Source organism: Antechinus flavipes, chromosome 4, assembly GCF_016432865.1.
Source record: "Antechinus flavipes isolate AdamAnt ecotype Samford, QLD, Australia chromosome 4, AdamAnt_v2, whole genome shotgun sequence".
Lineage (NCBI taxonomy): Eukaryota > Metazoa > Chordata > Mammalia > Dasyuromorphia > Dasyuridae > Antechinus > Antechinus flavipes.
The window spans coordinates 50483529-50511509 of NC_067401.1; the positions used below are offsets into that span (position 1 = coordinate 50483529).

At 36.2% G+C, this 27981-nt stretch overlaps 1 protein-coding gene across 1 annotated transcript; it reads right to left on the reverse strand.

The window, feature by feature from the left end:
* Positions 1-104: 104 nt before the first annotated feature.
* Positions 105-27981, reverse strand: LRIG2 (leucine rich repeats and immunoglobulin like domains 2). Its single transcript, XM_051993003.1, has 17 exons — positions 26995-27981; positions 25253-25327; positions 24662-24796; positions 24178-24321; positions 23923-24066; positions 23236-23379; positions 22881-23024; positions 20662-20742; positions 19564-19635; positions 19329-19397; positions 9380-9543; positions 8432-8752; positions 5659-5940; positions 4768-5217; positions 3638-3787; positions 2285-2578; positions 105-1282 (listed from the first exon to the last, which is right to left on the reverse strand). Exons 2-17 carry the CDS (start codon positions 25321-25323, stop codon positions 1056-1058), a joined length of 2892 nt encoding a protein of 963 aa, XP_051848963.1. The 5' UTR covers positions 25324-25327; positions 26995-27981; the 3' UTR covers positions 105-1055.

Genomic DNA, 27981 nt, shown 5'->3' on the forward strand with positions numbered 1-27981 from the left:
GTGTAAAACATTTTTGTTTAAAAAAAAAAAACATTCTCCATTTATTTTGAAAGAAATTACTTTGGTAAAATAGGTTGTTCCCTCAACCATACATATATATATATATATATATATATATATATATATGGCTAGTAGAACAGGACAAGTCTTTCTGGATCAAAAGCACAGTGCCACCTGTGTTACAAAGCAAAAGGCAGTAACTGAGGACAAACAATCTGTCTATAGAAGAAAATTGTGACTCTCTTCCAATGAAAAGAATACAAAAAAGTGTTAAGTTACATCAGGATAGCCATCTATGTGTAAATTATGAGGTACCCTGCTTACACACAGACTTCTTAATTACTAAGAAGTTTTCAATGCAAATTCTTTAAATTTTCCAAGTTCTACAAAATCCATTACTGGTCTGTTAAAGCAGCTGTCAAAATAACAGAATATTACATAATTTGGCATATTAAAAAAATATTTACATTAAACTGGCATTTTACATGAAGTGAATACAAAAAATATTTATAAGTGAAAATGTATTTACAACTTCTGTCCTGGTCTAAACAGGGACAGAAAACTTAAAAACACAAAGCCCTAAACTTGGTACCAGTTTGCCAAAACAAGGATGTGATTCTTGTTTGTTGCCATGAAAAAGAAAGCACCAGCTCAAAGTTAGGCTTACGGTTACAGAAAAACTTGATGTGCACTTTTAGAAGGGCTTCTCAGAAGACCAAGTAAATTAGCCAAGCTCTCCACATAGTAAGCAGCAATTTCATTCTTTCAAACTCTTTCAACTGCAAAGCTGGACACGTCCTGCTGGGTCCAGAAGAAATGGTTGTTGTACTAGTCACATACATGGCCTTCTCTCGGTCTGATGCAACCTAAGAGAGAAGTAAACTGGACTCCTCCATTCTCTCTAGTGACCAGCTTTCTTGGTCCTCTCAGTTGTACTTGTAAACATGACAGGAAAGCAAAGGTGAACCTTGGGGTTTCCTCTGAGCTTTGAGGTAGTACATACACAATTGGGGATTAGAGTGTGTGCCCACATGCCAGTCTGAGTGGAGCATTTTTCATGTAGCTTCACTGCCATCTTGTATGTTCTGAGTCCTGCTGAAATCAAAGGAGTGACCTTGTAGCCTGTGACAAGATCTGGGGGAAGCAGAATGGTCTTCGTCACTTTCTGTCAGGTTCTCACTTTGGAGAAGTCGTGGTGATTCAAGGACTGGCTGCTGGGAAAAATGAGATTGTGGAAGTCCTAGTTCTTTGTTTATGCCCCATAAAGGCCGCTGTGATGTTTCTGAGAATAAAATACCAAACAAGACAACACAAGATCAAAACTCCTCTTTTTAATGACTTTTCCCTGTTTCTTTCTTAAATTAAAAAAAAATATTTTTTTAAACAAGGCTTTTCCATATTCCTCAATAAAGAGATTCCTAGGGAAATACATTAACTGACCTTAATACATTAAAGAGACACTATTTATGGGGTTAGCACCCCATTCCATTCCCATTTACTCTGCCTAAACCAGGAGTGAAAGACTTTTCATTCTGGAATTCCTCTCATAAAAATACCATTTCCCCTGAAATACATGGAAGCATTAAACATTAGACCAAAATCCCAAATACTTGCAGAACTCAATATTGATTTAATTTAGAACATCATGCCATACATTATAAATCCCTTTTAAAGGTTCTTTTTGGGGAGTCCTAGATTAGTGAGAGCTTGGTTTCATTCAGTCAGTGAGTCATCTAACAAAGACTTACTAAGAGCCCAAGTACAAAATATAAAGTATTCTCTTTTGGCTGTGTTTGGGAAAATTATTGTCTCTCGCCCCCAGTCCTGAGCATATTCCATAAGAGAAATCAGAAAACTAGAAAGTGAAAAAAAATCTCATATTTATCTCATAGTATCTAGAAGCTGCTATGGTTAAATGAAACATTTTTTCTCTTCTCCATGAAACCATCAAAAAAGATTTTTTTAATCTTTCTACTACAATTTTTATACTTTACTTACTAAAAGTAAAAGATAAAAAATGGGAGCACACACATTTTTCTACTAAGCCCAAATTCCTATATACTCTGTGAATTTTAAATAGTGCCACCTTGTTATTCTCAGAGCTACAAAAACAGAAATCTAGTTTATTGCATGAAATTCAGCATTATGAATGTGGCAAATATTCCAGTAAACCAGTTCATTTTGTACAATGGCAATTGACAAGGCTAAACTCGATTTAAATTTAAAAACTCAAGGGAAAGAAAGTCATCCTTCAGAGAAGGAAAAAGTATCACATAAGCCTTACCACTGCTCATCTGTGTGGAGGATACAAGTGCCTTCTCATTTATCCTGTCATGGTTGGTGAGGTAGACGGTCATGTCTCTGTCTCCTGAAGATGTCAAGGTATCCACAGCCACAGCTTCTGGGGAAGGATGTGCCAAACAAGCCTCCTGGGGCATCTGGACCATGAGACTGGACAGCGTCTGGTCCAGCCCATCCTCCTCGGTGATGTAGGTATATGGACAATATTCTCTGGTCCTGGAGTAGATGTTGGCGTTGTCATAACAATCCGAGCAGATCACCCGGCTGCCGCTGCCACCTGATGATAACAAGAAAAGCCACCACATTCCTCACTTAAGTGAAGCAGCCACAGCCTCGAATCTCTGCTCCATCACGACTTTGTGAAACTATGATGAAAACCAAGGAGCTGAGATGAAGCTGGCATGGCAGCCGAAGACACAATTCTGACTCATTGCAACAAAGCAAGGGAAGAGGAGCTCTGAGCTCATTTCACAAAACCCTTGCATTAAACTGGCAATATAAGCTCTGCATGAAAACCTACAAGGAGACACAAACTCCACAAGACGGGTTACCAGCCCAGTTTTTTAAACACATTTTCCACCTTCCTGGAATAACACTTTGGTCTGGAAGTCCAACCAAAGCTTCATTCTGATCCTCACAGGCAGATTTCTTCTCTATTTCTGGCAATTAAAGCTTTTCTTTCCTGGAGTCGGCAGGACACAGCAGAAAGAATGCTGGCTTTATAGTCAGCAAAGACCTGGATTGAAATCTTGCTCCCCTAATTAATCCTGGATAAGTCTGAGGTAAATTCTTGGGTCCCCAGTTTTCTCCTTTATAAAATGAAGGAATTGTGCTAGGTGTTCTCTTGAGATCCCTGGTAGTTCTAAATCTAGGACCCTGTGATCTCTGCCTGCTCAGGATGTAGGATCCTGAAAGCAATCACGGATATGAGTCAGAGGGTCTGGGTTCCAGTCTCAGCTCCATCACTCACTACCTGTGAAACCGTGGTCAAGTCACTCCCTCTCTCTCAGTCTATACCATGAGGATGTTGGATTGGTGACTCAAAGGGGCCTTAGGGCTCAAAACCTGCGATTGTGATTTTTTTTTTTTTAAATAATAGAGATATTTTCCTGTGGCACTCAATCCTTGAAATAACACAAAAAATAAATAAATAAATAAATAAACGAATAAATAAATAAATGAATGAATGAACGAATAAATAAATAAATAAATAAATGCTATGCACTTCACAGAAATGTTTTCAAACCAACTTTCCCCAAACATGTCTTTTGTATACTGAAGGAAATGTGTACCAGTTAAGTTCAAGCCAGGCTGGAATGAAAACAGGTGAAGTTACCTTCTGGGCCTTTATGCATGAATCCGTTTGCAGGCGGCATGAGCTGCTGGTGACTCCCGGCCTCAGAGTTGCTGTAGCCCTCCTGCGGTTCAGACAGCGTTCCCTGAGAAGACAGGTAGCTGGGGATGTCAGCAGGCAGATTCAGCTCTTCTGTGGACACAGGGACACAAGCAACTTTCAAGTCAGCACTCAGAAAAACATTGAGCGTTGCATAGAGATACATATCAAGGTATGTCCAATAATCATTAACCAAGTGAATTGTCTCCTAGGTGCCAGCAATTTTACCACATCTCTCTTGGCTCAAGGTATTTTCTCTGGCTATCCCTGGGGCCTAAAATGCTCTCCCTCCTCTCCTGATTATTGGACCTCCCTAGTTTGCTATTGAAATTCCAACTAAAATTCTATTTTCTAGAGGAAGTCTTCCCCAACCCCACTTAATTCCAGTATCTTCCTTTTAAAAATTATTTCCCATTTAATTATGCTCTATACATATTCATATGTATTTGTTCACACACTGTCTTCCTCAATAGATTGGAAAGTCCTTGAGGGCAAGAACTGGCTTTTGCCTCTTTTTTGATCTCTGACCCTGGACACAGTGCCTGATATACAGTAAGCACTCAATAAATGTTTACTGACACCCCCACTCCAACTCCAGCCTATAAATTGCACTTAAGAATTATCACCACTGGGCAGTTACTAATTCTATTTCTCTCCTGTACAAGTTCTGGGGGGGGGGGGGGGGGGGGGAGAAAGGGGGGAGGGAAGGGGAGGCAAAAGAGGTAGAGGGGAAAGCAAGAATTCTATCATCCCTGATTTTTTCCACTTGTCTGCCAGGCAGACTCTCCTGGACTTTCAGCATAGTAGGTAAAATCAGTAAAATCACACAACTCAACTTGCACAATGTTAGGAATTTGTTCTTTGCACAAGGAGAAGTTTTGGAAGACTAATATTCACTTCAGAATGCTCCACAGACACAAACTTCCTGACCCTGACATATCAAAGTCAAAAAACCTCTTGAAGAAAAATGCTTTTCCTCACTGTATCCCTTAGATCACTCATGTTTCCTAACATTCCCCCGCACAGCAAGTACCAAAACCTAGGAGACGACCCTGCCTTCAGACACCCCTCACCTGTATTTGTGATGCTGTAGTCCTCATTCTTCCTCCTCATGTGGTAAATGACGATGACCCAGATCAGAGAGGTGCCCACGACGCAGCACACCACCACGATGATGACGATCCCCACGGTCGTCCAGCCATCGTCTTCGTGCCCAACGGTGCTTTGTGCCGAATCGCAATTGGAGGAGGAGATGACATTTAGGTAGATGTGACCCCGTTCCGTGCCCAGGGTGTTGGACATGATGCACGTGTACTTCCCAGCATCTTCCAGCCCAGCATCTACAATGATGAGAAGCTGATTGGCTGCTGCGAAGAAGTGTCTTTCCGTCACCATCAGAGGACCGTCGTCTTTTGTCCAATTGAGGCGAGGGGCTGGACTTCCTCCAGCGATGCACTGCAAGACAGCGGTCTCCCCTCGGGTTACAGTTCTATCCTCTAGAGGTCTGATGAAAGAAGGTGTTTCTAAAAGGGAAAAAAGGATGACATTTCAAGTTGGCATCCCGACTTACACCTATCATTAATAAATTAGGAAGAGGAACATTTTTCTAATATTTTTTTAAGCTCTTTGGTGCAACATCACCTCAAATCCCAATATAACCAAAAAAAGCCATTAGAAGCCAGAATTCGCCTAAAGCTAGACAAAGCAAACATTTAAGGGGTCTGTCCTTTGCCAATAGCAAAATCTTATCATGAGAGAACAGAACTCCCACCTCTTAACCTCTCTCTCAGGAATACGTGATCCACCCAATTCTGTTCCCCAAAGGAGGGCTGGGAGATCCAGGCTCCCAGCCCAGCTTGGAATGAATATGTCTCACTTAGGAGGCTCCCTTCCCATAAGGCCCAGGCAGCTCCTGAGTAAGGAGGCTTCAGCCAAACACGCCGAGCCAGAGAAAAGCAGCTCACCTAACACAGTTAAGGTAGCATTTGCCGAGAGACCGCCTGCAATGTTTTGGGCCATGCAGCTATAGATTCCCATGTCTTCTATCTTTACATTGGCGATGAAGAAGACGTCATCCTCGGGCATAACGTGCATACGCCTCTCTCGTGCTGCAGGGAAGTCTGTGCCACCATCTTTCTGCCAGGAGATCTGAGGAGCCGGATGACCCTCTGCAGCACACTCTAGTCGGGCCATGGCTCCGGTACGGATAGTTAAGTCCATTGGGGTTTTCAGAAATGATGGCAGCTCTGTACCCAAAAAGGTCATAGCGAGAATGAGATGAGGAATATAAATGCATGAAAAACTGGCATCCTTACCACACCCTTGGCTTGTGCTTCTGGATCGGGAGTGACAGATAAAATGAAAGGCAGCGTGAACCCAGCCTGGGATCATGCCCCTCGCACTCTGGGGGCTTCCAAGAACCTGATAAACACAAGCATCTTGTCCCAGCCTGGCCTCTGGCCCTCACCAGCCCAATTCTACCACAACCTTCCCAGAGGAGCTGAAGCTCCAGCAACTCCCTATTAACCAGCAAGGCAGTCTCAGGAGTCACAGACACAAAATACCCAGAGTCCTTGCTACCAAAACCCCTGGTATGGGTCACTGGGTCAAATTCAGAACGAGCATAACTCTATCAATCAGAACAACACCAGAGAGGTGAGTGTTCATCAGCCTGCTCTCTCCATGAGCTTCTAGATACTCTGGAATCCCTGTCACCTGTCTGCCTGTGGCTCTAAAGTATGACTGGACCTTCACACGTGCTGCAGTCAGCCCTTCATATCATGCTAGCTGCTGCCTTCTTCCATAGGACATCTTTCCCCATCAGAAGGGGAGCTCCCTAAGGACAGGCCCTGCCTCAATTCCCTCCATGCATTTTCCAGCACCTCTTTCCCCTCCAGCTATGTGGATCTGTTCCTAGCCTGGGGCAGGCCATCTCCCCTACTTCGGTGACTCTGCACTGCCCACCACACTACAAATGTTCTCCCAGGCCCCCCAGTTTCCTTCATGATTCACTTCCAATCTCCTTTTCCAGGAGACTCTTCTCAACTTCCACGTCAGCTCCCATTGCCAGGACCATCTCCTCTGTCTTCCCCAATAGACAAGAAGCTGCATAATGGCAGAAATGATTTCTCTTTGTTTCCCACAGGCAAACACTTAACCTGACTGCTCACAGATTATTGAATCAAAATAAAGTCTCATTCATTCTTTCATTTACAAAAGGGGGGAGTGAAAAGTAGAAGCATGTTTTTTATAGTGCCTACTATATGCTAGAGAGTTTGTGCTAAGTACAAATATTATCTCAATGGATCCTCCCTACTTTTTTTTTTAATAGCTTTTTATTTACAAGATATATGTATGGGCAATTTTTCAACATTGACCCTTGCAAAACCTTCTCCCTACGTTGTTAATCCCATTTTATAGTTAAGGAAACTGTAAGGCTGACAGAGGTTAAGTGACTTGTGCAGGGTCACAGTCAATGTCTGAGACTGGATTTGAATTCAAGTCTTCTTGACTGCAGGCCCCACTTTCTATCCTCTGCACCACCAGAACCTGAATTTTTGCAATGGAGAGGTACAGTAACTTCTAAAGGTAGCTGCCTACCCTCACTAACAGAAGGGAAAGCAGAATATTCAAAACTGCACGTACACACATGTATGTCTGTGTGTATATGTTTATATAAATACATGTGTGTATAAGTATACATGTATAAACACACACACACACACAATTTAAAGTCACTTGGAACAAGGTATTTTTATTGTTGTTTTCACCTACAAAAGGAGTGTTTTCTTCACTAACACTCTTAAAGTTGGGAAAAAAAAAATCAGAGATCGGGGCAGCTAGAAGGTACAGTGGATAGAGAGCACCAGCCCCTCAAGTCAGAAGGACCTGAATTCAAATCTGGTCTCAGACATTTAAACTTCCTAGCTATGTGACAATGGGCAAGTCACTGAACCCCAATTGCCTCAGCAAAAAAAAAAAAAAAATTTTTTTTTTTTCATTTGCTGTTCTTACCCCCACAGATACTACTTAGTGGAGAAATGCTGTGGTCAGGAGGTGATGATGCAGGAAGGCCATCAGGGTGGTGCGAGCTGCATGATTTGCATACAGCAAAAAACAAATAAATTTCCTGATCATTCTGTGACCAAACCCCATAATCACAACTAATTTATCAGCTTAGACACCAGGATGGAAAGAAAAATGATGGTGTTCAGAACTATGTTCTGGTTCCTAGAAATATCTCTCAATATATATGGGTATGGAGGCAGCCAGGCCCCTGTGAAAGGCAAGTTAGCCTAAAGGAAAGACCACCATTCTTGGATTCAAAAGATTGGGGGGAGGGGGAGGGGAGGGTTTCTGCCATTTACAAACTAGCAAATCCCTTAAGATTCTATACTTCATCATCTGTGAAATAAGGACAATAATACATGTACTACCTATATATATCATGGCATGTGAGGAAAGTACTTTGTAAATTAACAAGTACTAAAGAAATATACATTTTTTTACACTGTTCTTTTTAAAAATTCTTTCAAAAGTTATAAAACCCCTAAGGATAGTAAATGGACAAGTTAGTTCAATTAGGGAACCTACTCACTCACAAACATTTATTCTTACACTAATATTCTCCCACATATCAGGAAGAATCTAATTTTCTTGGTCAAGTGAATAAAGTTAAAAGAATAAGTTATTAACCATTCTCAAATTTAAAAGATATCAAAGGAGACAATTTCTTACCATTCACAGTTAATCGGGCTTTATGAGAATAATTAGAACCAAAGTGATTAGTAACAATGCACTGATATTTTCCTTCATCTGTGAAATTCACATTGAAAAGATGTAAAACAGTAGTGTATTCCAAGGCTTCTCCACCTTGTTGGCGATATCGAGCAAAATTCTCAATGTCTGCATCATACAAGATTTCACTATCTTTTCTCCATGCAGTTGACATTGGTGAGTCACTGCTGCTCACTGCAGTGCACGTAAGGGTCACATTGACTCCTTTTAAAGCAATTGTGGTCTCTGGGTGTGTCCTTATCTGGGGCTTAGGAAAATCATCTGGAAAGAAGCAACAGGAGCCAAATTAATTGATTTGTTTTTTGAAACAATCAATAATTCAACTAGAAACTGAACAAAGGACAAACAGTTAAATGTATACTCCTGTTGTTGTAATTTGTTTGAGCCTTCAAACCTTAATCTTGCTGCCTAGATGGCATTTCCATTACCTTTCTAATTACCATCAATTTGCTGGACAGAAGAATAAACAACTCTAGCTCAACATTCTAAGCTAGTCTCACCATTTGCTATACAAATCTAAGCAATCTTCAAATTCACAGTGCTAATTTCCTCATAGATAAAATGAGGAGTAAGCTCTTATTTTATTTCATAAAGATTAGCTTGTACTAAAAAAGTTATTTGAAAATATTACACAGGAAATGATCAAAGAAACTAGTAACTTGCACAACAGATCAATCTGTCTGGAAATTTCATATCATCTGAATATATAACAAAGTAAAATCTCCATTATACTTTAAAGGAAAAATATTTAAATATGACAAGATATAATACAAGTTTCAGTCAAAGCCCCAAGTAAGACCTCAGACTATACACATCAGGCAGGTAAGAATACATTTCTATAGATTCACGGTCACTTTGGACTTTAGACACTGAGTGAAATATACAAACCGCAGACAAAGTCTTTGGGATCCACGTTGAGGAGGCTCTGCCCAGCTAGCCATTCAGGGTGAGCACAACTCACATTCACAGCCTGTTCTAAGTGATTGTCCACTAGCCACTGCAGCAGCCACCTCAGCTGGCAGTCACAGAGCAAACTGCTGGTGTTCAACATCCTATACAGAAAGAGAGACAGACAGAAAATGAAGCCCTGTTCCTTCCACTTTTCACACTCCAAGTTTTTGCAGTGCCAAATGCTTGCTTCACACATTACCACTCAACATCTTCAGTAGGGAGTGTACTGTCATCCCTAATAAGGGAAGATTACTTTCAAATTCTTTCCACAAGACTAAATTACCTGGGGTCCCATTTCCAATCAGAACAAAGAAAATGCTACTAAAGGTGTGCTTCTGGCCTGCAAGAAACCTGTTAAACATGTCTAAAAAATAAAGATTAATGACTGCATTTCTACAACCTTTTCAGGAGCCCAAGGTGAATATTTATTAGAGTGTAATTCTGCCCAAATAAGACACTATATTCTTGTGTTTTCTTGCACATGTTGTTTTTCCAACTAGATAAGCTCAAATAAAAGGACGGGTTCTTCTATCATTTTTGTTATCTCAAACTAAGGGCCTTAGCATACTATTCTTTCAACAAATAAACATTTAAGCACCGATCAAGTCAAATGTAGAATAAGGCATTCGAGGGGATACATTTAGGTGAACCTTTTAAATAACAGTTCACTGAAAAAAATCTATGTTATAATTCAAGTCCCAACTCCGACCCAGCACAATGCCTGTGCAACCCTAAGTCACCTCACACACTCCCCAACCCCTTCTCCACGTGAGGCATCTAAGACTTTAAATTATAACCTCTACTTACAAGTTACTTCCCTGAGTGTTCCCTGTGCCAATGAAATCACAGCTCCAACCCTTATCCCCAATTAGAGTGTAAGCTTCTTGAGAACAGAGCTGTCTTGTTTTTAATCCTTAGCAAAGAGCCCAGCACACAGGAAACACTTAATGTTTCCCATTCTAATGAATGGGAATTCATTCATACTAATGGAATGGAGTCAAAGTCTAATATAGCTTCAGAAAAGTTAGTTCTTTTTGTCTTCCTAAGGAACTCAAACATAATTTTTGGAATCAAGTTGAACTATTAACTTTCTTCCTCTTTCCAAACAATACTTCAAGCTATTTATACAAGCAATTGAGTCAAACTTCTCAAATGACTCACTTTTTTCCCCCAGCTACTGCTGAATGTCCATATCAAGACTAGAAGAAATATAAATCTGGAGTTCCCACTATCCAGAACAAAAATCACTTTTTAATATTTTCATTTAAAGTATCCCTCCTTCTCTCCCCCTTCCCTGAGACTGTAAGCAATCAAATACAAGTTATACATCTGCAATAACATAAACATCTCCATATTAGTAACTCATTTTGTACAAGAAGACTTGAACAAAAGAAAAAAAAAGTGAAAAAATTGCATGTTCCAATTTATATTCAATCAAAATCAGTTCTTTCTCTGGAAAAGGATACTATGTTTCATCATTAGTCCTTTGGAACTATACTAAATCATTTTATTGCTGGAATACTTAAGATATTAACAATTTTTCATCAAAAAACATAGCTATTACTGTATACAATGTTCTCCTGATTCTGTGCACTTCACTTTGCATGAACCTGTCATATCTTATAGCACAAAAATACTCCATTATAATCATATACCATAGCTTGTTTAGCCATTGTCAATCGATGGGCATCCCTTCAATTTCCAATCTTAGCTTCCACAAAAAAGAACTGTTATAAATATTTTTATACAAATAAGGTTTATACAAATAGGTCCTTCCCACTCCCACTCCCTCTTTTTTTAATGTCTTTGGGATTCAGACCTAGCAATAATATTGCTGGATCAAAAAGTATGCAGTTCTATAGTCTTCTGGGTATATTCCAAATTATTTTCCAGAATGATTGGATTAATTCACAACTCCAATAGTACACTAGTGTCCCAGTTTTCTCAGATCTCATCCAATATCTAACATTTTCTGTTTTTATCATGTTAGCCACTCTGATAATTATGAGGTGGTATCTCATTGCTTTAATTTGCATTTTACTGACTAACAGTGATTTAGAACATTTTTTCATATGATTATAGTTTTGACTTGTCTAAAAACTGTCCATATTCTTTGACTACTTATCAAATTTTCTTTCCTTATGATTTTTTTTTTTTGCATTGGTTTCACTTGTGCAAAAACTTTTAAATTTTATGTATATCTGTGGTCCTAAATTTTTCTCTTTTCCATAAATATGACAAATAAACTATTCCACTGTTCTCTTAATCTGCCTATGGTATCACCCTTTATGTGTAAATTACATACCCATTTTGACCTCATCTAGGAATACAATGCAAGATATTGTTCTACAACTAGATTCCTGCCATATTGTTTTCCAGTTTTCCCAGCAATTTTTGAAAAATGTGTTTTTGTTTCAAAAGCTTGGATCTTTGGGTTTATACATGCTAGATTACTATGCTACTAATATATATCCCACTGATCCACCATCTATTTCTCAGCCAGTACTGGATTGTTTTGATAATTACTGCTTCATAATTTAGTTTGAGATCTACATAGCTAGACCACCTTGTTTCACGTTTTTTTTCCCATCGATTTCCTTTATGTCCTTGAGTTTTTGTTCTTCCAATTGAAATTTTATTTATTTCATTGATAGTAATGAGTATGGCACTGCATAGATTAATTCAGGGTAGGACTATCGTTTTTATTATATGGGCTCAATCTACCCACAAACAATATTTTCCCAGTTGTTTAAATCTGATTTTATTTGTTTTTGTATAATTCTGGGTTTGTCTTGGCAGGCAGACTTCCAAATATTTTATATCTAGAGCTATTTTAAAGGGAATTTCTCTTTCAATATCTTGTTGAACTTTGGTGGTAATAAATAGAAATGCTGATGATTTTTATGGAATTACTTTATATCCTGTAACTTTTTACATATAATACTTGCTGATGGTTTTAGATAAATATTATTTGTCATTTTAAGGTACGCTCCATTATGCTCCCATGTTTTTAATGGGAATGTATTTTGTCAAAGGCTTTTTCTGCATCCATGAAAATTATATCATATCTATTGACTTTGTTATTGATATAGTCAATTATGCTAATAGTTTTCCTAATATTAAACTGGCCCTGTATTCTTGGGATAAATCCTACCTGGGTCACAGTATATGATCCTTATGATATATTACTATAATCTCTTTGCTAGTGTGCTATTTAAAAACGTTGCAACTGCCCTTTCACCCAGCAGTGTTACTACTGGGCTTATAACCCAAAGAGATCTTAAAGGAGGATCAAAGGGACCCATATGTGCAAAAATGTTTGTGGCAGCCCTCTTTGTAGTGCCAAGAAATTGGAAACTGAGTGGATGTCCATCAGTTAGAGAATGGATGAATAAGTAATGGTATATGAATGTTATGGAATATTATTGTTCTGTAAGAAATGACCAGCAGGATGATTTCAGAGAGGCCTGGAGAGATTTACATGAACTGATACTAAGTGAAATGAGCAGAACTAGGAGATCATTATAAACAGCAACAACAAAACTATATGATAATCAATTCTGATGGACGTGGCTCTCTTCAACAATGAGATGATTGAAACGAATTCCAACTGTTCAGTGATGATAATGAGAACCATCTACACCCAGGGAACTGAGAGTGGACCACAACATAGCACTTTCTGTTATTGTTTGCTTGCATTTCTGTTTTCCTTCTCTCAGGTATTTTTTTTCTTTCTAGATCTGATTTTTCTTGTGCAGCAAGATAACTGTATAAATATGTATGCCTGTTAGATTTAATATATATTTTAACATATTTAACATGTATTAAATTGTCTGCCATCTAGGGGAACGGGTGGGGGGAAGGAGGGCAAAATTTGGAACAGAAGGTTTTGCAAGAGTCAATGTTGAAAAAATTACCCATGGATGTGTTTTGTAAGTAAAAAGCCATAATAAAATAAATATTAAAAAATAAATAAAACTAAAAACAAAAACGTTGCATCAATACTTGTTAGGAAAATTGATTTGTGATTTTTTTTCTCTGCTCTGGCTTCCCCAATTTTTCCAAATAATTTATATAAAATTAGGATTAATTGATCTTTAATTGTTTAGTAGAATTTGCATTTGAATCTATCTGGTCCTGGGAATTTTTCCTTAGAAAGCACACTGATAGCTTTTTCAAGTTCTTTTTTAAAAATTTGACTATTAAAGAGATTAAGGGAATAAGAATAGGCAATGAGGAAACCAAATTATCACTCTTTGCTGATGATACGATGGTATACTTAAAGAACCCCAGAGACTCTACCAAAAAGTTATTAGAAACAATCCACACCTTCAGCAAAGTTGCAGGATATAAAATAAACCCATCAGCATTCTTATATATCACTAACAAAACCCAACAGTTAGAGTTACAAAAAGAAATTCCATTTAAAGTAACTACTGATTGTATAAAATATTTAGGAATCTATCTGCCAAGGGAAAATCAGAAACTTTATGAGCAAAACTACAAAACACTTTCCACACAAATTAAGTCTGATCTAACCAACTGGAAAAATATTAAATGCTCTTGGATTGGGCGAGCAAATATAATAAAGATGACAATACTACCTAAATTAATCTATTTATTTAGCGCTATACCAATCAGACTCCCAAAAAACTACTTTGATGAACTAGAAAAAATAACAACAAAGTTCATATGGAAAAACAAAAGGTCAAGAATTTCAAGGGAATTAATGAAAAAAAAAAAATCAAATGAAGATGGCCTAGCTGTACCAGATCTAAAATTATATTATAAAGCAGCAGTTACTAAAACCATCTAGTATTGACTAAGAAATAGACTAGTTGATCAATGGAATAGGTTAGGTTCAAAGGACAAAACAGCCAATAACTTTAATAATATAGTGTTTGACAAACCCAAAGACACCAGTTTCTGGGATAAGAATGCATTATTTGACAAAAATTGCTGGGAAAATTGGAAATTAGTATGGCAGAAACTAGGCATTGACCCACACTTAACACCATACACCAAGATAAGGTCAAAATGGGTTCATGACCTAGGCATAAAGAATGAGATTATAAATAAATTGGAAGAACATAGGATAGTTTACCTCACAGACCTGTAGAAGAGGGAGGAATTTATGACCAAAGAAGAACTAGAGATCACTATTGACCACAAAATAGAAAATTTTGATTATATCAAATTGAAAAGTTTTTGTACAAACAAAACAAATGCAGACAAGATTAGAAGGGAAACAATAAACTGGAAAAACATTTTTACAATCAAAGGTTCTGATAAAGGCCTCATTTCCAAAATATATAGAGAATTGACTCTAATCTATAAGAAATCAAACCATTCTCCAATTGATAAATGGTCAAAGGATATGAACAGACAATTCTCAGATGAAGAAATTGAAACTATTTATAGAATATATGAAAATATGCTCCAAATCATTATTAATCAGAGAAATGCAAATTAAGACAACTCTGAGATACCATTATACACCTGTCAGATTGGCTAGAATGACAGGGAAAGATAATGGGGAATGTTGGAGGGGATGTGGGAAAACAGGGACACTGATACATTGTTGGTGGAATTGTGAACACATCCAGCCATTCTGGAGAGCAATTTGGAACTATGCTCAAAAAGTTATCAAACTGTGCATACCCTTTGATCCAGCAGTGTTTCTACTGGGCTTATACCCCAAAGAGATACTAAAGAAAGGAAAGGGACCTGTATGTGCCAAAATGTTTGTGGCAGCCCTGTTTGTAGTGGCTAGAAGCTGGAAAATGAAAGGATGTCCATCAATTGGAGAATGGTTGAATAAATTGTGGTATATGAATATTATGGAATATTATTGTTCTGTAAGGAATGACCAGCAGGATGAATACAGAGAGGACTGGCGAGACTTACATGAACTGATGCTAAGTGAAATGAGCAGAACCAGGAGATCATTATATACCTCAACAATGATACTGTTTGAGGATGTATTCTGATGGAAGTGGATCTCTTCAATAAAGAGAGCTTTAATTGATCAAAGATGGACAGAAGCAGCTACAGCCAAAGAAAGAACACTGGGAAATGAATGTGAACTATTTGCATTTTTGTTTTTCTTCCTGGGTTATTTATACCTTCTGAATTCAATTCTCCCTGTGCAACAAGAAAACTGTTCGGTTCTGCGCACATATATTGTATCTAGGATATACTGTAACCTATTCAACATGTAAAGGACTGCTTGCCATCTAGGGGAAGGGGTGGAGGGAAGGAGGGGAAAAATGGGAACAGAAGTGAATGTAAGGGATAATGCTGTAAAAAATTACCCTGGCATGGGTTCTATCAATAAAAAGTTTAAAAAAAAAAAAATTGACTATTTAAGTATTATATTTCTTCTTCTGTTAATCTGAATAACTTAAATATATTTCTGTAGATATCCATCCAATTATCTTAATTTCTTCTTCTATGGTGGCAAGTTCACCCCTTTCATTTTTGATACTAGCAATTTGGTTTTCTGTTCTTTTTTTTAAATCAACTTAACCAATGGTTTATCTATTTTATTGCTTTTTTTTTCCACAAAACTAGCATCTAGTTTTATTTTTTAGTTCAATGATTTTCTTTCAATTTTATCTTTCCTTTGATTTTTCAGGATTTCCAATTTGGGGCTTAATTAGGGGTTTTTAATTTTTTTCTTTCTCTAGGGCTTTTTTTTTTTTTAAGGTACATGCCCAACTCATTGATTCCCCCCTCTATTTTATTAATATAAGCAATTAAAAATACAAATTTTCCTCTAAGTACCATTTGACTGTGTCCTATAAATTTTGTTATGTTATTTTCTTTAATGAAATTATCAATTGTTTTTATGACTCGTTGTTTTACTCACTTGATTAGGATTGGATTATTTCCAATTTTGTAATCTCTTTCCTTGTCCATTATTGAATGTAATTTTTATTGCATTATGATCTGAAAAAATATGTTTATTACTTCTGCATTTGATTGTGAGGTTTTAAAGTACTAATACACGGTCAATTTTGGGGTAGGCATGTACTACTGAGAAAAGGCATATTTCTTTCTATGCCCATTCAATATATTCTACAGTTCTTTCATAGCTAACTTTTCCAGGATTTTATTAACCTTCTTAATTTTTCTTGTTTATTTTTTGGTTAGATTTATTTAGTTAGAAGAGGGAAAAATTAAGATTCTCCACTGATATACTTTTATTATCTATTACCTCTTGTAAGTCATTCAACTTCTTCAAAAATTTAGATGCCATACTATTTGATGCATATGTGTTTAATATTGATATGATTTCACTATGTTACTTTTCAATAAGATAGTTTCTTCTTTATCTCTTTTAATTATATTTACTTTTGTTTTTGCTTGTTCTGAGATCATGACTGCTATTCCTGCTTTGTTTCAGGTGAAGCATAACAAATTCTGGTTCAGTCCCTTACCTTTACTTGCTTCAAATATTTCTTGCTTCAAATGTGTTTCTTATAAACAACCTATTACAGGATTCTGATTTCTAATCCATTCTATCTGTTTTTGTTTTATGGGCAAGTTCATCTATTTACATTTATAGTTTTGATGACAATGTATTTCCCTCCATACTATTTTTCACTTATTTATCCTCCTCTCTCTTATCACATCCTCTTCCCCCAGCCCTTTCTTCAAAAACACCAGTGTTTTGCTTGGAATCACCACATTCCCTCCAATATATCCTTCCTTGAATCAATCTTCCCTCCTCCTTCTATTATTATTCCTCCCTTTTTACTTTCATATAGGATAAAATAGCTGTCTATGTCCAAATGAGTTGCACATTATTTGACTCTGAGCCAATTTTGATGAGAGATTTAAGACTGGCCTGCTGCCACCCCCACCCCAACCTCACCTTCTCTTCCATTAGCACTTTCATGCCTCTTTAAATGGAATAATTTACCCCATTCAATATCCTCCCTCCTTCTTCTTCCAGTACAATTTTCTTTCCCACTCCTTTATTTTTTATGGGTATCATCCCATCAGACACCTTATATCTACACCCTCTGTCTAAATATACTCCTTTGCACACAGAATAATAAAGTTAAGAGTTACAAATATTACTTTGCCATACAGAAATATAAACAGTTTAACTTTACTGAATTTCTTAAGTTTTTTCTTTCTTGTTTCTTTTTCACCTTTTTATATTTCCTTTAAATCTTGTATTTGCAGGTCAAATGTTTTATTCAGCTCTGGTCTTTTAACTAGAAATTTTTGAAATTATTTCATTAAATGTCAATTTTTTCCCCCTGATTTTATTTTACTGGGTAGGTGATTCTTAGTTGCAATCCAAATTCCTTTGCCTTTTGGCATGATTCCAATTTCTTCAGTTTTTTAAAGTTTAAGATGCAAAATCCTGCACAATACTGATTGTTGCTCCATATCTGAATTTTCTTTTTGGCTGCTTGCAATGCTTTCTATTTTTGTGCTCTATGAGCTCTGGAATCTATGATGTTGCTAGCAGTTTTCATTTTGGGAATTTTTTTTAATGTGGTGATTGGTGGATTCTTTCAATTTCTATTTTTCCTCCTAGTTCTATTATATCAGGGCACTTTTCTTTGACAATTTCTTGAAAGACATTGTCCAGGCTTTTTTTTTTTTTTTTTAAATCATGGCTTTCAGGTAGTCCAATAATCCTTTTATTATCTTTCCTAGATCTATTTTCTAGGTCAGTTGCTTTTGCAATGAGAATCTTCACATTTTATTTTGTTTACTTTTCTGATTTTCTTATATTCTACCTTGATGTCTTATAGTCATTAGTTTCTACTTATTCAATTCTAATTTTTAAGGAATTACTCTCTTCAGTGAAGTTTTGTATTTCCTTTTCTATCTGTCCAATTCTATTTTTTAGGTAGTTATTTTCCTTGATGAATTTTGGTATATCTCTTCCCAAGCTATTAACTTTTTTTCATGATGCTTTTATATTATATATAAAACTACTTTTCCCTATTTTCCTTCTACTTCTCTAATTTGTTTTTAAAAATCCTTTTCAAACTCTTCCAAGAATTCTTTTTGGGCCTGAGACCAAATTACATTTTCTTTTTGAGGCTTCACACTAAGTCACTTTGACACTAATGTTCTCGTCTAAATTTATACCTCTATCCTTCCTATAACCATATAAATTTCTATAGTCAAGATTTTTGTTTGCTTTTTGCTCATTTTTTTCTGTCTTTTTTTGGTGACTTGGTGTTTTTATGTGTGGGGACCTAGTCCTACACTATCCTAAGCTTTTTTTGTGCTGGTGGTCTGGGTCTTACTGCTGGCTATCACTGGACTTCAGGACTTAGCTGATTGCTTTTCCTGGAGGGTAAGCTTCCCTTCTGACTTGTAGCCTTCTCCTGAGTGTGAGATTTAGCTACTGGATTGCTATGGTAGTCTTTCTGGTGGCTGGTCCTGGACAAACAATATTGTTGTTCATGGGCCCAAGAGCAGGGTGTTTGGCTGACTAACCCTGGGGTAAGGCTTCCCTATTGATCAATAAAAGGGTCAAGCCCTTGAGGATGATTTGTGTTGGGGCCTTGCTGGCTGCATTCACCTAGGAGGGCAGGGCCTTGCTGGTGGGTTGTCCCCTTCCCTTCACACCCAAATCACAGCCTACAGAGCACCCATCAAAACCAAAGAGTAGGGGAAATGATTAGTGCCAGGATAAAAGGGAATAGAGGAGGACAAAGACCAAGGAAAAAGATCAGGTCCAAGGTAGCAACCCTGGCAAAGCCCATGCCTGGATATTTTTATGGACAGAGTTAAAAATCAATGTGATATCCAGTTTTTACTCTAACTCCAAATATCATTTTGGGTCAGACTTATAATCAAGACATTAAATGTCAGGGGCTGATGACAGGAAAAAAAAGAAGGTACTTACAGTTCTTTCAGATGTGTTTGTGCAAAAGCATTTTCTTGGATAGACATTATAGCATTATTGTTTAAGTCTCTACAACCAAAAGAAACAAAACATTTTTTACCTTTTGTCATTTGTACAATTGCAACTGAAACACTAAATAGCTTTGCTAACACTAAATAGCTTTGCTAATACTAAAAAATTTGCTAACAGCAAAAGTTATTTATTCAGTGGATCTTAATGTATGCAAACTACTTACAGATGCTCAAGAGCTTCAAGACCAATAAATGCCTTCTTTGTAACCGACTTAATATGATTTCCTTGTAAGATTCTGAAATACAAACAAACTTTGGTAATAAAATTCTCCAAGCCAAAAAAAACCCCAAACCGTAAATTAACTTATAAACAAGGCCAGAATGAACTTAAAACAACAACAAACACCTCTCAATTTTCAAGAGCTTTGAGTTTTAAACACAAAACCAAAAATAACATGAAGGCTCTGAACATCACTCTGACCATGAGGATGTCCTCCTAATTCTTTGTCTTTCTTCTCTGGTATCAGATCCAATTGCAAAGGGGATCCCAGATTCAGAGGGAACAGACCCTCAGCTGTTGTCTTGTCCAGCTTCTTCATCATAAAGGTGAAGAACCTGATGACCATTGAGTAACTAGTGAGAAAACTAAGTGCGTTTCCAATGCTGCACAGGAAGAAGCAAGCAGCAAAGCTGATGGGGACCTGGAAGCCCTGGCTTCTGTACTATGTCCCTCCTTAGCAGGCAGCTTCCCTTGGACAAGCTGCTGGAAGGCCCTGCCTAGTTCTATCATCTTTGTTTCTTACCTATAGGATTTGCTTAACATATGCTTGTTTAATCAAATTTACACATATTATCTCACAGAACCTCACATTCAGGAATGAAAATAGATCCAATAGCCCCAATTATTGTTAGAAAAACTGACAGAAGTTTTCATGTTAAATGGTTTTGTTCTTTTATTACTACTCCTTTTACACAGAACCTAATTTTTTTAACCTAAACACAAACAGCTTCACTATACAGGTGCCCACAGTTTTTATGGAAGGAAATTGAGATATACTCAGGGTCATCCAGCTAGTAAGTGTCAAGTGTCTGACGCTGGATCTGAACTCCAGTCCACCTGACACCAGACTCATGCTCTATCCACTGTACCATCTAAATGCTCTGGAAATAATGTTTTTTCAAAAGTAGAGGCCCAAAAAAGAAAGAAAATCTAGGAGTAAATTAATTTCCACTGAGTATCAATTTCAAAAGTCTCAGAGAATAGAGTTATTTAAAAAAATATGTATTTTTGCACAGGCACAGATAAAACCACGAATACATACAATTTAGTGAGCTTGTTGAGTCCTACAAATGCTTCACTTGCATCTTCTATGGCCCAGGAGATCTCATTGTTCCGTAAATCTCTGCAAGAATGAAAGCACCTTTTTGTTTTAGGGAAAGGGCAGAGACCACTAACATTAGGTTAACATGGTTAAGCATCCTAACATAGCCATGTCAAATAACCACTCTGGTTTGATCCTATCCCTAAAAGAAAAAAAAAAAATCACAGTTTTCCTAACTTCAAAGACTATGCTTTGAAATAGTTCCTTAGGAAGGAAATTCTGTGATCATTTGCAAGATAGACATGTGAGAGAGATTGCTGTTTGTCACAAGCTAAAAGAATCCAGAGGCAAGCCTGGATAAGTAAATTAAGCAACATGCTAAGAATGTTAATCTTCCTGGCTAACAGTTCCTAATTGTGTTAGCATATTAAAAGATTATAGGAAGGAGACTGTACAGGGCTGCCAGGCAGGCAGCAATAGGTTTTTTGCAAGTTCAGGGAATATAGTTCACAAATCTGGTTACTAGCTAATGGGATTTCTTTGTGACCTATGTCTATCCCCAGGGTCCTCAGCTTAGAAAGGCAGACTACAACTAATACCAATACAGCATTTCACAGTTCCACAGCAATTAGATTCTTTCCCCTGGGAAGCAAGGAAGACACATGTGAATAACAATGCCTACAGTGTTTTCTTTAAAATAAAAATTATGGATCTTTTAAAAATCCACTAGGCCATCCTCAAAGGAAATGTAGTTACATGAGTGCTATATGAAAAATGCCAATAAGAGAATATTTGGTATTTGGTATCTCTTCAAGTCTACTTATGCCAAAATACCAAAACTTTCTACTTTTACAGACTATTTTAAAGCTATGTGGATTAGTTAACTTTCCTAAAAATTAAGCACTAGGTCAATAATGGTCATCAATGGTCCACCTTACTCAAAATCTTGCTTCTAAACAAGACAAGTTTTTTCCCTCCTGCTTTCTATAACTCAGTTTCTTTAAGACTGCTCATTTCCTGCCCTTTTCCCCAAAGAAATGACCAGGCTCGTTCTCTGCATCTCCAGCAGCATAATGCTTCCTGCTGATCAGCTTCCCCATTTCCTCTCCCATCTCCCTAAAATGACCATCAACTAGCATGCCAGTGTGAATATTCACATGGTAGTTTAATTTCTTCCCTTTTCCCCAGTTGTCAAGATGCTGAAAGAAAGAAGCATACTGGTTTCAATTCTTTAAAATAAAGAAATATTTTTCTTTAGGATAACTAGGATAATTTCAACCCCAGAACCAGGACCTCCAAACTCTAGCTCCAATTCTGTCTTCAGCTTCTTTTAAAGGAGTCATAATGGTATGCAGGGAGTATCACCCCAGATTCTCCAGTTCCTTCCAGATAGTATCACCCTTATTCTTTGGTAAAGTATGTTGGGTTCTGGGAGTCAAAAGACTTGCTGGGATTTCCTTTGTCTTATCCTAAAATGGCTACACTAGGTAAATACAATGTAAACTATTAGTCTATTTACTCTGACAAGAAGACAGAAAGCTCTTGAAAAATCAACCAAATCCAAATTTGAAGGAAAACTGGCTCATCTATTTTAAAATTCAGACAAAAGCCTCTATATAAGATCTAAATTGCCATTCTTATCCATAGTTAAGCACCAATGTTTGTAACCTGGTCAATTGGCACACCACCTTGTCTTATTCCTTGTTTGGATTTAATGACCAGACAATTCCCTATTTAGGGTCCTTTAAGACAATAACAAATTCTGTTAATTAATCTTTGCTCACTCTCACTTTTGCTATACATTTATTAAATTATATTTCATTAAAATATTATTAGAACATGACAATTTACAAAAATCTCCTAAAATGTTGCTAATTAAGGCATTTTAATTAATCAACAATCAGGATGATTCATTTCAAATGAATTTGTAAGTGACAGATAAAAGTTCAGATATACTCTTGACTATTAAAGACCAAGTTTTTTTTTTTAGATAAGAATGGTGTGCTAAGCATAATGGTAGGCATAGAATGGAGGACCAACATATATTGTTGATTGATCAATCTAAAAGAGATTTGATATAGTTTTAGCCTAAGGCAAAGGAGCAACAAAATTAAACAATAATGAAATGATTATATTGCGAATATTTATTAGTTATTTTTATTTCTTCTGACTTTTTTTTATTGAAGCAAAAGCCAATTTTGTTGAACCAATATACTTACAATGTCTGCAGATTTGAAAGGTCTTTAAAAACCCCATCAGCAATGTGAGTGACCCTGTTGTCCCCTAAATTCAACTTCTCCAATAAGCTCAGTCCCGCAAAGGCAGTTTCATCCAGGCGAGTTAACTGATTATAGGATAAGTCACTGTAAATAACATTTTGGCAACAGTAAGAAATTCATTATACTCAAGTACAACTTTACATTTCACACCCTTCTTAGAAGATACCTATATTCTAGAACTTTTAAACTCCTAGAATATAGATTAGGAACTTCTAGACTTTATTTCGATGACAATTATTAATTTCAACCTGATCTAAAATGCAAAGTCATCACTGAAATTGAATTTAACACTTACAGTTCAGATAGTTGCTGGCAGAACTCCCAGGCATCAGGACTGATTCTGTCAATAGCATTCTGGCTGACATAGAGCTGTTGTAATGTCCTCAAGCCATAGAGCCAGCCCTTGTTCACTTCTATTAGGTTATTGTGCTCCAGTTCTCTGCAGATTTAGAGAAACAGAGCAGAAAATGGGTCATAAAACAAGATATTCAGTAAGAAGAATATTCTTAAATCTTCATTAAATCTTAGTCCTGGATGATATCTAGCCCAAGATCTCTTCTTCATCTAATCCTACAAATCTAAATTTAGGAGAACAATCAATGAACTTGATAGTGTATTTAAGGCTGGATAATGTAACAAGATTACTTAGGAACAGCAGATTTTCAAAACCTAAAAGCTGGAGTAAATATGACCAAGCTATGTTAACTATGCCTAATCTTGATGAGTTCTGATAGTCCTAATAGAAAAAAAGTAATTCAGTTAGCTTTAGATATGATACTTATGGATAGGGCAGCCAAATCCACTGATTTAGTATTTTACAACGCATGCCAACTTTGTACTTCAATTGCCTTCGGGATTAGAGAAAAGAACTACTTCATGGAAATTCTGTGTAATTAAAGACCCTACTCTAGTTTGCTGAGCTTTAGAATTCCTAATCAGAAGTCCTAGTCAACACTCTCCTGCTTTGATTCCCAGTACTTACAATTCTTCCATGTTAACTAAGCCAAAGAAAGCTCCATCCATAAGTCTGCTAATTCCATTCCGCTGCATTTTCAAAGATTTTAAGGACTCAAGCCCTTGGAATGTAAGACTTTCCACAGTTTTAATCCTGTTTCTTTTAAGTTCTCTTTAAGAGAAATATGAACAAAAGTTAATATGCAGTTGAGAATCATCTGCTTTAAAAAAAAAAAAAAAATAGTTGCACAGAAGAAAAAGCTCCCTCAAATTAGCTACTTACAAAAACTGAAGATGAGGCAGCTTAAAGATCTTGGGTGGAATCATGCTAATTCTGTTTCTATTTAACTTGACCACTATTAAAGAACTGGACAAATTATCAAAGCAACCAGCTTCCAAGGTGGCTATCCTGTTATTGCTCAGATTCCTGAAATAAACAAGGCAAAAATATATATTGAACAAGAATTCTACCATAAATAACTCTGCACAGATAATACTGCTTATTTTTTTTTTTTTTTGGTATAAATTTATTTTATACTGAAAAGCCAAAAATTTGGCAAATTTCACTTATTTGCTTTCTATACAACTACATTAGTAAAATAAACTAAAGATTAGCTTTAGAAATCACCTTCTCTCTCTTTTTTTTTCCCCTCACTAGGAATTACTATAATTTTGTTATCTTGGCAGAAATAAACATTAATGATTCAGGCTGTCATGTAACACACACATTAAAATCTAAATCTAAAATGGAACTTTTTAAAACTTACAGATATTTCAGTTGCATTCTAGGAAATGAAGATGTCTTGATTTCTGAGATAATGTTTGAGCTGAGATCCAGTGTCTCCAAAGAAAGGTAAAATTGAAGCTGTTCTGCACTTACTTCTGGAATTACATTGTGTACTCTGAAGACCAAAAAAGAAACTTTTAGAAGTTATCTGTTACTTATCCTTTAAGTGTTATCCATATAAATGGAGGTAAAAGAATTAAGAACACTATAATGTGTCTTTTAAAAGATTTAAGAGGTTCTTTTATTGCTTGCTTGCATTTTTGTTTTCTTTTTCAAGTTTTTTTTTAATTTTCTTTCTAGATCCTATTTTTCTTGTGCAGCAAGACAACTATATAAATATGCACACATATATTGTATTTAACATATACTTTAACATATTTAACATGTATTGGACTACCTGCCATCTAAAGGTGGAGGTGGGAGGAAGAAGGGGAAAAGCTGGAACAGAAGGTTTTGCAAGGGTCAATGTTGAAAAATAATTACCCATGCATATGTTTTAGTAAATAAAAAGCTATTAAAAAAAAAAAAAGATTTAAGAGGAAAACTGAAAACTGCTTAAATATTTACTTACAATGAAAGTAGAGTGATGTTAGAAGTTGATTCTCCAAAATAAGGAATTTCTGTTAATTCATTATAATTCATTTTCCTGGGGAGAACAAAAAAAGAAAGATTTGATTAATCAATTTTTTTCCTTGTCTAGTTCTCAACTAGAAAGTGTGCAGACTCTAGGACACACAGCATACTTAATAAATTTTTACTGATTGATTAGACTGACAACCAACATAGAAAAAAGTCCATGGTCCAAAATAAATTGAACTAGGACTAAAAATTATGATTCTTCTTTTTAAGCCTGCAAGTCTATTATCATTATAACCCTGGTAAACTCAGAAAAGAATAGGAAAAATTGTATAAATGTGTTTTTCTTAACTTTTCTACAGACTAATCATTTAGTATATATGTTTATGATATCCATTTTAGGAAATATTATAGATGATGTACATATACATGTACATGTATATGTGCACACATATATGTGTGTATGTGACTATGTATGCACATATACAAATATGAATGGATATGAACTATCAAATTAGCTATCTCACGTACTCCTGTAACTAGAAATACTCAAACAGAGAGAAGGTTTGATGATTATTTGCTGAGGATGTGACAGCAGGAATTCAGGATTGCACTGAATGCCCCCAAAGCTTCTGAAATAGTCCTATTTCTATAGGGAAAAGGTTTCTGAACATTCAAAATCTCTGCAACAATAAACTTATTTTTTTTATGAGTCTGTTTACTTTCATTTTATTTAAAATTAAAACAAAATTTGGATATGGAGTTCAGAAGAAAAAAATAAGAGATGATGAGAAGTAGGTAGAAAATGAGAGGTAGGTAACTTAGAATATCAAAAAGTTCAATGACAATAAAATAGTGAGAAAAGACAAAGAATTCATAACTAAATTATGTACAGTACTCCCCAAAACAAAGAAATGTGGGCCATTTTGGGGTCTTGGCAAACTAGTCCCATCCAAAAGTACATGCAAAAACATTTGAGGAATTGTAGTCAAAACAAGATTAAATTATTTTCAATACAGGGAAGAATAAAACTTTTTTTTTTCCTGAGGCAATTGGGTTAAGTGGCTTGCCCAGTGTTTTACAGCTAGGAAGTGCTAAGTGTCTGAGGTCACATTTGAACTCAGGTCCTCCTGTCTTCAGGGCTGGTGCTCTATCCACTGTGCCACCAAGCTGCCTTTAAAAAAAGTTATCTAAATGGACTATGAGCTCCTTGAAGGTACATGATATATCCTGCACACAGTAGGCAACAACTAAACATTTATTGAAAAGCTTAAGGAGGTGGGAAGGATAGGAACTTCAACTTCTCTTGAAAATACCCAAACAGGAAGGCCACAGTCGCCAAACTCTCAGATAAATAGGGAATTACTATAAATAAGTCTACTTTTTTATATTATTAATTTATTTTAAATGCTAAATATTTGGCAGAGCATATAAAAAGTTTACATAATATAAGAAAGTTTTCTAAGTCTGGGTAAAGAAAACACTATAACTTTACAAAGCAGAACATTTCACTTTGTGAAAGTATAGTGCAAACTGCAACTTTAAAGCAACAATACAATGGCATAATGCCCAGAGATTTTATAACAAATCCAAACAAACTGTTCTGATGTTTAATCACAGCTTTTAAATTTTAATTCTTTCCTACTCTCATCCCATTTTCTCTACCATGTCTGGATTGGCCATCCCCAAAACGACAGTGTTTATTAGGTTACAAAGATACAATTAAGAATAACTTACACTTCCTGTAACACCTCTGAGTCCAAGCTGATGTTCCAGTTAGATAATCGATTATGGCTCAAATCCCTAAAAAAACCAAAAAGTTACTCAATTTTCATGAGTCCTTGAAGAGGAATAGGGGCAAATGGAAAGTGAGTACAATTAAAGCTAAAGGGAAAATTCTAATGTTCACATTATATCGAGTGGCATGGGAAAAAATACCCATATGTGAAAACTCCTCTAGTGTACCAGCACTAAAGTTGGCAGTCCATATAACAAAGCTACCAGAGTTCAAACTAAATCCATCTTCCATAGGGATCTAATTCTAAGAAAGGGAAATCCATTTCATAAGATTACATAATTTAGAGCTGACCAAGGTTTTCCAAATGGAGTCTAATCCTCTCATTTTATACAGATAGTGACAGAACTTAAGGTTCAAAATCTTTTTTTTCTTTTTCTTGATTTTTTTCCTCTCATGGTTTTTTCTTTTGTACTGATTTTTCTCTCCCAACATGATTCATAGAGAAATGTATATTTAAAAAACATTAATATACGTGTACTAACCAGAGAAATAAAGAAAACAATTTTTTTTAAATCAAGTCTTTTGCTCCCAAATCTAACGTTTGTTTTTTTTCACTACTGCACAATCTTGTCAGCCCAGATTACATTAATAATAGAAGTGAAATGAATAAAATAAAAAGTAAATTCTATAGTTCATTTTTAGCTTAAGTACAAGTTAGTTTTGATTGAAGTTGCAACAAAAGCTAAATATTTAAATAAGCTTTAAGGAATTCCTCTCTTGCTTACTATATTTTGGCATCTCTACAAGGTTAGGTGGAATTGAGCCCACACAAGCTGTCTGCACAAGTGCTTTACTACATGCTACAATATGGTTGGCAATAAGAACATGCTGGTAAAGCATTACGGATCACTGCAAAAGGAGAAGGAAGAGCTTATCTCACTGTGCTACCAAACAGTGTTGACAGATGCACGCAGGTTTGAACAATG